Below are 10,742 nucleotides of genomic sequence, written 5' to 3'. Positions count from 1 at the left end.
GCAGAGACAAAATGTATATCATTTTATTTCCATCAGTTTAGTATTTCCTCAGATTTTCAAAATGCAGATTTGATATTATATTGTGTTTTCCTCATGGCAATTAAGATCTACGTGTGCATTCCTGGATTATTTTATCTGCTAATACTTTTTAAAGGGGAACTCCACACAAACATAACTTAAGCTTTTTGAAATGTAAACATAATTTCAAGCAACTTTGCAATATACATCAATTAAAAAATACAGTATGTAGACATTTCATGATTTTTAATGGTTTGGAACAGTTCCCTAAGCCTAGCCCCCTGATCTCTCTGACTACTTTACTGAGCTGGCTGACTACTGTTACTTTGTATCAACAGCCATCTGTCCTCAGCCTGCATCCTCCAAACTACACAATTAATTGCACATGTGATTTCAATAATGAACAAAACATCACAGTGCAATGCATTGTGGGTTATGTAGTTCCTGCATGCTGCCTGTAAGCTGTTGAGAAGTTGTTAAAATTTGTAACATCTGTGTTTAGTCCCTCCTTCCCTGCCAGGATTTCAAATGATGCAGAAAGAGACAAACTGTTAAACAGTTGGATTTCAGCATAGAAAATGGCATTTATTTATACTTTTTCAAGAAACAGGTATCTGTGATTGGTATATTAGGGGTTTCTGTGTTATGTGGGCCTCTTTATCAAATTTTGGTTGGGAAGAGTTCTCCTTTAAATAAAGTCATGTAGAAAGTCAACCACTGTTTTAGCAGTAAAACTGATCAAGGCTTTGTAGGGCAATGTGCTTTATATATCCATCTGAAATCATGCAAAAATAATGTATTTTTTATAGTATGCAGATTGAAATGAGATATAACTCTATAATACACTATGAAAAGATGTCATATAATTGGGGAGTGAGTGGTGAACTGGATACATTGCTATTTAATGTCTTATGCAAAATCTGGCAACAGTGCCAACATAGAAATTGACCAAAAAATGTCACCCCACTCTCCCCAGAACTAGTGATGAGCAACATTTTTCACCAGGTATTGGATTTGAGTTCTGCACAAAAACCTGCAATTCAATGTATTTTGCACAGAAAAAGTCATTGTTAAAATAATTTCACCATAAAAAAGGTGTGTCGAAAAAGTCCAATGACTTCAATGCACTTTGCAAATATTTTTCCCATGGGAAAGATTTGCTCATAACCACCCTGAACTAGTGTTCGTTATGAACGTGTAATTAGTGTTATATTTGCCTTATATTTTAGGTATATTTCAAGTATCTTTATCCCTGTGGGGTTTACAATTGAGATGGGATAAACAGACATTTAAAGGGGGTTTTAAAGAACTAAAGCCTAACTAAAACAGAAGGGCAGAAATGTTATCCATTATGTTTTGGGTTTCTATACCAGCCCAAGCCCTTTAGAAGGGAAGATCTGTGTCTCCACAGATGCAACAGTAGCTCTCCATTTTCTTTTCTGCTGATTTACTTAACATGCTCTGTTTACTGTCAGTTACTGAGTTTAGGGACAGAAACACATTCTACTGACTATATACAATATACATGTCACAATATAGGGCTGGTAAATTATTCAGATTGCTGGTACATGGCAGCAAAGAAACCAGCACAGTTAGCATCAGAATTTACTAATCAGCCCTGTAGCATCAGCTTATGTGACAGACAAAACTCATTTTCTGCTTGATTATTTGCGACAACTCCTAAGCTTAGCTTCTCAACAGCTGCTCAGAGCCCACCGAGCATGTGCGTGTCACAGACACTCCTAACATAATCCAAGATGAGAAACTGCTGTGACAAATTTGAAGGCCTGGATCATTACTACTATAGAAATGCTGAACTTTTAGGCTGGTTCAATAAGTTCAATATATAAAAAAGGCATTCTAGCCATATTCATTTTTTGGGTTTAGTTTAAAAAAATGTATGTTCATTTTTATTACATTATTCTGTTGAGGTTCTTAAATATAACAATTGATTTGTAATCCTAATTCCTTTTGCTTGAAGTTAGCATGGCCATGAGCTTCACAAAGGGATGCACATTCTTTGACACAGTAAATGTACTAGCCACTGACAAGTACAAAGCAATATAAAATCCATCACATAGGTCAAGGTTAATGATCCAGCTTCATTGTGTAACGCTACCTGCATCTGTAAGCAACTAATAGTATTATGTTCTAAAAAGTTGAAACATCTAGTTATACTGCAGTACAGCCAAAATCGATCAGCTAAAGCATAAAACATAGATATACTGGATAACACATTTGTCAATATAATATTGTTGATTGAAGTCTGAGTTTCTTATTTGGAAACTCCTTTTACTTTAAACAGACATTTGAAGCTGTCATTGAGCATATGGAATGCTCTTATGAAAAAAACATTTTCTAAAACCACAATCCATATTTTCCTGTTTTAAATGGCTGCAGGAAACCAACCTATATCCAAAACCAATGATTTTCAATCTTGTTAAAGGCTTGGACCATGTAACATCTATCAAAAGTGAAGAAAATGCATCTAAAATAGATTTTAAAAAATGAAACCTTTCCATATAATTGGGTAATTTGATGCAAAGGAAATACAAATTCTGTATTCAGATCACAATCCCCCAGCTGACAGAAGAACCGATTCCCTACTGCAAATGAATGTCATTATACCTAGATATATTTATACTCATAATGAACACAAAGTCTTACATAACTCAGTTAAGCAACAAACAAATTGGTTTACTCAGTCATGCTGGAGGAAATCTTCTACAAAATAGTACAATTGATGTATAGGCAGCTGCATTAGTACTGAAGAAAAAAAAAGTATCCAGATGAAGGCGTCTTCTATTTCAACTTTGCTTTCTTTGAATTATAAACACATTTCCTCTGCTTATTTTGCTCAGATGACTAGAGCAGTCCTGGGTGCACAGTATTCAACATGGGAAATTATTTGGTGGCAATTGTGCTTTCATTGTTGTATCAAAACCTGATCCCTTGAGAAGTCATTCTGAAAAAAATCTGCATTTTGAAATTGAATTCAAGCATTCCAGAATGTTTTTTTTAAAATCTTTCATTGCTGTCCAATCTCAGTCCAGGATTCTCGCTTGTCAATAGCTACCGTGTTACCTAATAAAAGAAAAATAAGTACATTTTTATGAGTCTATTTATACATTTGAAAATACTCTTGTATTTATTACCATTACCAATATAGTCAATGTCTAAGACCTCTGTGGAAAATATATTCTGGCTGCTTTTGCATCGATCTAGAATAGTATAATGAATATGTGCTTTATGCAAAGCACAAATATCCTTATCATATTGTCCATACTAAGTACAGTATATCACAGTTGACATCACAGTAATTAAGCTACAACTTTTTTTGGTTGTGCTTTATGACACTAAAAATTTGAAAATGTTACAGAAAAAAAAGCGTAACCTTTTATGCATTTATTATGCAAAAAAGCCTCCAGCTAAAACCTGTTGAAATCATTTAGAAGTCAATGGCAGATGTCCCTTTCACAACTGGAAGATTTGTCTTTGTCTTGCGGTTTTAGAGGTTTTCAGGTATTTTTGGCACTTGCTTTTGTACGACAATATGAAAAAGTCGCAGTTTTCGTGGTTTTAGTGAAAGTGAGTTTAGTCGTAGTTTCAAAAACCTAAAATACAACCTAAATAGGCCTCCACGTTGATATAAAATATACTTGTCATTTCACTCAGGATACATTTATTAAAGGACCCGGACTACTAAAACACTAGGGGTATATTTATCAAAGAGTGAGGTTAGAGATCACCACAGTCCACTAGAGTGAAATATGCCTCTCTCCATTAATTTCTATGGGATTTTTAAAGGTGTATTTATCAAGGGATAAAAGTTTACCATTTGATAAATACACCTTAAAAAATCCCATAGAAATGAATGGAGAGAGGAGGTATTTCATGCTAGTGGATCTCTTTGATAAATATACTGAAAATGCCCACAGCATAGCATAAAAACTCAAATTATTCTTATTATGTTGTCAACCAAAAGAATTCCAGTTGTCTTTATCTTGTCTTGAACCTCCCATGCATGCTAAAAACTGTACCAACATATGAAAGCTATATTCACAGGTTCCAACCTATAATCAATAACAACATTAGACAATATGTTCACAAACTGTGAAACTGGATCCCTAGGGAATTAACCACCTTAAGCCAAATTCTCTTCAGTAGAGATTTTTGTTGGAATCGGTTGGAAACATACCTGTTTGAAACCTGTATATACAGTATACAGCACTCACTAATATAATGCATGCACTTACACATACATATAGAGGCATCTTTATTATGCTGTGTAAAATTAAATTCCCTAAAAAAACTATGTAAAAAGCTTTGTAAAATAAATTTATGTGACTTTATCAAGGTATGTGTAATTTTATGCCACGCAAACGCCAGATTTGCAACCGCTTTTTTACATTGCTTCCGGCAGAAATCACTCTAAGAAAAAACGTTTGGGGATGTGTGGCGTATTATCCCACTGTTTCTTACACAGCATTAGAAATGTGCCCCATAATGTATATACATACTTTCATATATCATTCAAGCACATTATACACATACAAAGCAGGAAAGAAACACGGGTAAATGTATTTTCTGCTCCTAACATCTTAAAAGTACAGTAATAATGTCATTGTCAAGGCTGTGCCAAAACAACATTAAGACAGTGCACATAAATATCATGGAAATCTATAAATGTGAACAGTCACTGATTTCCTTTCCTCTCTTCCTTGCTTTCAAGCATGAGAAATTTCCCCCACTGAATCATCGCTCTCAAGAGACTTAACGCTTATTACACAATTAGATAATTGCAGAGCACTTATGTCATCCATCGAGTAGAAACAAAACAAGCCTTGCTTTGTTTTAATCTAGAGGTGTAAGATAAGGGATAGAATAATGTTGTAGCTAAATGAATCATTTTTAATTATCATTGCCTTGACATATTCATCTCACAGCAGAAAATATAGTGGTTATTTTTTTGGTGTATATAAGCAAATAAAATAAATAATCAAGGTGCAAATGAAAGGTATGTGACTGACGGTCTCAGTTGAAAAGAAAATTTAAGTTGCGAGCAAAGATGAACAGTGCTATCAGTATTGAAAGTGATGTCTATGAACAGAGCCCTCCCTCTGTGCTGGAGAACTCACTGTTCCTTGCTAGTATTGTTCTACCAGATGGTTTCCTGTCCTCTGGATCCTTGATGGAGACCTGGGTTGTGTACGTGCACAGTAGTGCAATAAATCCACAATTTTAGTGTCTAAATTTTAAATTTTAATCTACTGCGCATGTGCACAGCCCAGGGCAGCCGCAAGGGATCCATGGGACCAATAACTGGATGATGGAGTGGCAATCACTTGAATAGTATACACACAAAGCCAGACTTAATTAACAAGAATATAGAGCTGTCTGTAATCATCGTAAAAATAAGCAAATTAGGTTTGGTCTGCTTGCTACAGGTTTTATAATGAAAGTACACTTGTGAATAACTGTTGCCCATTGTAAGTAAACGTTAACATCTGTTTGCCAAAGCTCTAATGTGTTGCCTTGACTGAGTGTAAGTAATTATTTTTATTGTTATCTAACACTTAGGAGGTTATTTAGCAAAATCCAAATGCAAAAAACTCTAAAATGTGAATTTTCAGTGGAATTTTTTTTTGGAGATTTATTATACCCCGAGGATGGAAAAAGTCAGAATCTGAAAATCCTCCTTCGTAGACCTGCCAATGTTGTATATAAGTCAAAAGGAGAGGTCTGTATCCTATTTAGAAGTTTCTGTGGTCAGCACTGGAATTAGCCAAAAATCCAACTTTTTCTGGCTTCTAGGGCAAAAATTTGAAAAATTCTGACTTTTCGGGAAAAATTCACAAAAAAATTAAGCTATTTGGGGGAAAAAATTCAAACAAATCATACGATTCAGATTTGTTTTATTCAAGTTTTTTCCTGATCAGATTAAATTGTGCTTTTTTTAATAATAAAAAAGGTCAAATCGTGGATTCTAGTTTGCTCTGACATTTTTAAATAAAATTATCAGATTTTGATAAATAACCCCCTAAATAATTTTAGGACTTCTAATGAAGAGTGCATTGCTAGTCAATGGGAAAAAATAATCAACACACATTTACATCCATGACAAATTTGATCCAAATGCAATCTAAATCGGTTACCTTGACTTGAACCTTAAATAAATATAAAATCCATAAACGTTTTAATTAATTATTTACTGTTTGCGCCACAAATACATGTATATCTTTACAATGTGATAACAAGCTGTTAGGATTTCCTGTAATATTATCATTACAAGTTTAAAAAAGGCTTAGTTAAATTCAAATTAGCATGATAATTAAATATTCTGAAATCTACAACAAATCTACAACTACCGTTTAACAATAAAATTGATTGAATAGTTTTATCTTTGCATTTTTTTCCCTTTATATCTCCTGTACATCATCTGATAACAGAAGGCAGAAAATATTTCTACCAGGCTCTGTGGAAATACCATTCACTAGGGTGCAATCAGAGAACTCCAGGGGCACTTTATCTCGTGACAGCCATGCTGTTGAAATGATGATGCTTTTAAAAGTCAATATGGCTGGGAATTTGAGTATTCCCAACAGTTAGAGGTTTGGGTATAATGTGGCTCATTTTACCTGTTGAAACAGATCTCTGAGGATTGTTCAAAGGAGCTTCAGAACATTCCGTCCTGAGAGTGTTTTTCCTGTTTCACAACCAGATTGCTTTATGTTTTTTTATCATCTTCAAGAAATTATTTGTTATAAGCAACTCATATCTATCTATCATCTATCTATCATTTCATGCTGGATTAACAGGTTTTTTTTGTCATTGATTTAAATTACACACTGTAGTTTATTTACCTAAACAGCTAGAGTTTTTTTTAAAATGTATTTACCTTTTTAAATTTATATTAATATGTACTCAATATATTTTAATATGTTGATTTGCAACAGAGGCATTGTTTATTCAGTTATATTAAAGGACTCATGTAACAAACCTCAGCTGTGAACAGTGAATTTGAAGAGTGTTATTTCATTGCTCCCCATAGACTCACTTTGCTTATTGGGTAGGCTCCATCAACTTCACAATCTCTAATTGTGAGTGCACTGATACATACATACAGTACATACATATATATATACCCAGTATTAAAAAAGCTATATGCCATTAAACCTCATGGTCCGCAAACCAATTGCAAAAAACTAACAAATTAAAAATATTATACAATATTTATGTTTCTCTATAAATAAAGTTTCCTTAACTCAGTACAGGATTGGCTTACACTTCAGGAATACCAAAATCTTTTAATACAAACTTTAATGGATTCAAGGAAGTACACAAAATAATGGATGCCAACAAATATACTGTAGAAAAAAGCTTTTGAAAAGATTCATTCATTTCTAGAGGATGGATTAAGAAGAACCCTGACATCTGAGGTAAAGAGGTGCAGATACATCTAGTACTTTACTTTCCCACACGTCTCATAATTATTAGCTGCTTCCACTGCTCAAGATAATGCTCATAACACCAACATATGCACGTGTATTGGCTATAGGGACAAGTGGTCATTGATACACGTTTCTAAGTGCTCTGAGATCCAGTTTACAGGCCCACAATCGTATACAGTACAGCAAATTAATTGGCACTGCACTCCTTGACACACGATTATTAATTACTTGGATTCATTTGGCACCAACATAATACATAGAAACTGTACATTATTCACATCAGTCTTGGAATCAGTGACATTCAAAATGTTATTCCCCTACACAACCCAGTTCAGCAGATTAAACTGAGCATATATTTTTGTAGTGGGAGAGTATGGGAGAAATGAAAACATCAATAGGAAACATGACATGAAGAAAATGTATAAGTTCACCACTGAACCTAGAACTTCAAAAACAGAAAGGCAACAATGATGTTTACAACCAACAAAATATATCGTAAAATGGGTAAACTAAATATAGGCACAACTAATACAAGGAAAGGATGCTTTATTTGTGCTGCACCACTATGCCCCCATTGTCATACAGTACTGATTTTTATTGGAGTGTGGATTTTAACATATTTGGAGTTTCCCAATATAGAAAGTTTTATCGTACATGAAAACATTCTCTCAAAAAAAAGAAAGGTTATACTATTTAGGTATAGTTTTCTTCATTAAGAGTTTCACCATATACACATTAAGGGGCCACTTAGCTGCAGAGTGCCATTAGACCAAAAATCCCATTGTTTCCCTATACAATTGTACAGCCCTGATTACTTTAAGCATAAGAGTGCTACATGCATGACAGCTGGCACCCTCTAACACAGGTTTATTTTTTGATTTTGTCTGTGGTGAAGGGCAGGTTAGGAGTGATATAGAAATATATTAATATAATTGAATATAACAAATACATTTACAATAAATGTACCTTTGTTGTTTTCACTTTATTCCCTGAGGCACAACTCCAGCCTTTCTGATCTGGAAGGACTTTGCATTCTTCACCTTCAAGACACGGCTGCATATGGCACCACCATTTCTGCTCGACAATTGATACTAAAATGTGATAAAATAATTAACTTAATGAATATTGTTTTGGCAGATATGTGATGTTATTATACAGGTATGGGATCCAGAAACCAATTATCCAGAAAGCTCTGAATTACGGAATGGCCATCTCACATAGACTCCATTTTATCCAAATAATCCAAATTTTTTTAAATATTTTCCTTTTTCATAACAAAACAATACATTGTACTTAATCCAAACTAGGATATACACAATCCTTATTGGAAACAAAACCAGCCCATTGGGTTTATTTAATGTTTACATGATTTTGTGGTAGACTTATGGTATGAAGATCCAAATTACAGAAAGATCCTTTATCCGGAATGCCCAGGTCCTGAGCATTCTGGATAATAAGGTCTCATACCTGTATAAAGAAAAACTCTCACAAAAATAAATCAGCCTTGATGGGTTATACAAAATGGAAATAACAATCTAGCAGCATATTTCAACTATTTCCTAGTTGGAGATGAATTAAAAAAAAAGGTAAATAATGCAAAAAATACATAAAATAGAAATCCAGCTGCACACTGCATACTAAATACTAATTTTAAAATGAAAACCATTTAAAATTTGATTTCCAAATTGTCCTACACAAGTGATTATCAATTTTAGAAGACCTCCAACATTTTCCATGGAGATCATAGGGAATAATTCCGTTGGAAACTCATAGGTGTTTTAATCACAAACCTTTGTGCAATAGTTCTGAAAGAGGTTAGTAGTAAAAACAAATAAATAAACATATATATAAACATATATATATATATATATATATATATATATATATATATGTGTAAACAAAGAAATTTTGTAATTTCAACATTTAAAATATAACATTTACGGTAGCGCTGTGTAGGAGGAGGAGTACAGAAAATCTTTCCGTAATTTGTACCTTAAGTCTACTAAAAAATCATTTAAACTTTAGATAAACCCAATATGATTTTTTTTTTTTTTTCAGGTACAAGATACTGTTTTATTATTACAGAAAAAAAGGAAATCAGTTTTAAAAATTTTAATTATTTGTTTAAAATGTCTATGAGAGATGACCTTCCTGCAACTTTCTGTATAACAGGTTTCTGGACAATGAATCCCATACATATAGTTGAGGTCTTCTACTACATGAAATGGTGGACATTCTCAAACAAGTCTGTTGTGAATGGCAGATCAAAGTAACAAAATTATTATTTAGGCAAAATGCCTAATCAGTATTCTTATTTAAAGAGCTAGTTGTGTCAGTGTGCTAAGATTCTAAAGTTACAAGCTCACAGCTAAAATCCATGATCATATGTACATTATATCATTTATGACACTAGTATATGAAACAATTGCATTTAAGTGACAGTGAATTCTAGCCAATACAAACAAAATAAATAAAATATGTATGAGATATTAAAAGAATTGACCTTGATGTTTCAAGCTTAGCAAGACTATGGCCAAATTTAAACCATTGAAACGTGAAGAATAAACTTGTATACTACGTGAATACTAGTTTTTAAGTGATTTGTTGTATATGTTTTAACATTCTGTTTAGAGGAGCTTTGTCATATATAGACACATTCTACTTACCATCCACACAAGAAGGAGTTGCCCTTGTGGTCCCTGCCACTTGTCCTGGGAAACATGAGCACTTAACTGTTTGGGACCTTTCTTCTATCTTATTTTTATTGCAACATCTGTGTAGGGCCACAACTTCACAAGTTCCAGTTCTAACATGCTGAGCTGAGAAGAGAATGGTTATATTTACTATATTTCCAAGTATACAGCAACACGTATAGATATAGATATACATTATAATATATTCATGTGCACTTTTACTTGGCTATTATAAGAATAATACAAATATTGAATTGCTACTTAGTTAACCTGCAGAAAAAAATGCTAAACAATTGTTCAATTTACATTGCCTTAAATTTTTTAATTAATGCTTTTGTAAAATCCTTTATAAGCTTATTTTTCTAATCCATACTGAAGCACTCAAAGAACACAGTAAAAGCATCATTCTACCAAGAGAGGAGACATCTCCAATGAGACAATCAGAAGCCACCTGCACAGTGAATTGTTGCTCCCCCCTCCCCTGCTGTCAATTTACTACACTGGAAAAAGCTCTGGAGAGCGAGAGCATTATCCACAAACATAATTTTACAGCTAACACTAATTCCTCCCCTGCGCTAGT

At 33.5% G+C, this 10,742-nt stretch overlaps 1 protein-coding gene across 2 annotated transcripts in view; it reads right to left on the bottom strand.

Annotated features, from left to right (window-relative positions):
- Nucleotides 1-1,870: 1,870 nt before the first annotated feature.
- The window catches only part of LOC108710259 (chemokine-like protein TAFA-2), a 147,085-nt gene continuing 138,213 nt past the window's right edge, over nucleotides 1,871-10,742 (bottom strand). For both annotated transcript variants that reach the window (XM_041586379.1, XM_041586380.1), the window contains exons 4-6: nucleotides 10,136-10,288; nucleotides 8,436-8,560; nucleotides 1,871-3,102 (exon numbers count right to left, since the gene is read on the bottom strand). In XM_041586379.1, the coding sequence (XP_041442313.1) occupies nucleotides 3,091-3,102; nucleotides 8,436-8,560; nucleotides 10,136-10,288 (290 nt within the window). In that variant the 3' untranslated portion in view covers nucleotides 1,871-3,090. The remainder of the gene's footprint in view (nucleotides 3,103-8,435; nucleotides 8,561-10,135; nucleotides 10,289-10,742) is intronic.

The sequence above is a fragment of the Xenopus laevis genome, chromosome 3L, assembly GCF_017654675.1.
Source record: "Xenopus laevis strain J_2021 chromosome 3L, Xenopus_laevis_v10.1, whole genome shotgun sequence".
In the NCBI taxonomy this organism is placed as follows: Eukaryota; Metazoa; Chordata; class Amphibia; order Anura; family Pipidae; genus Xenopus; species Xenopus laevis.
Note: the sequence above shows the minus strand (reverse complement) of the source record. Positions and strands in the feature narration are given on the sequence as shown.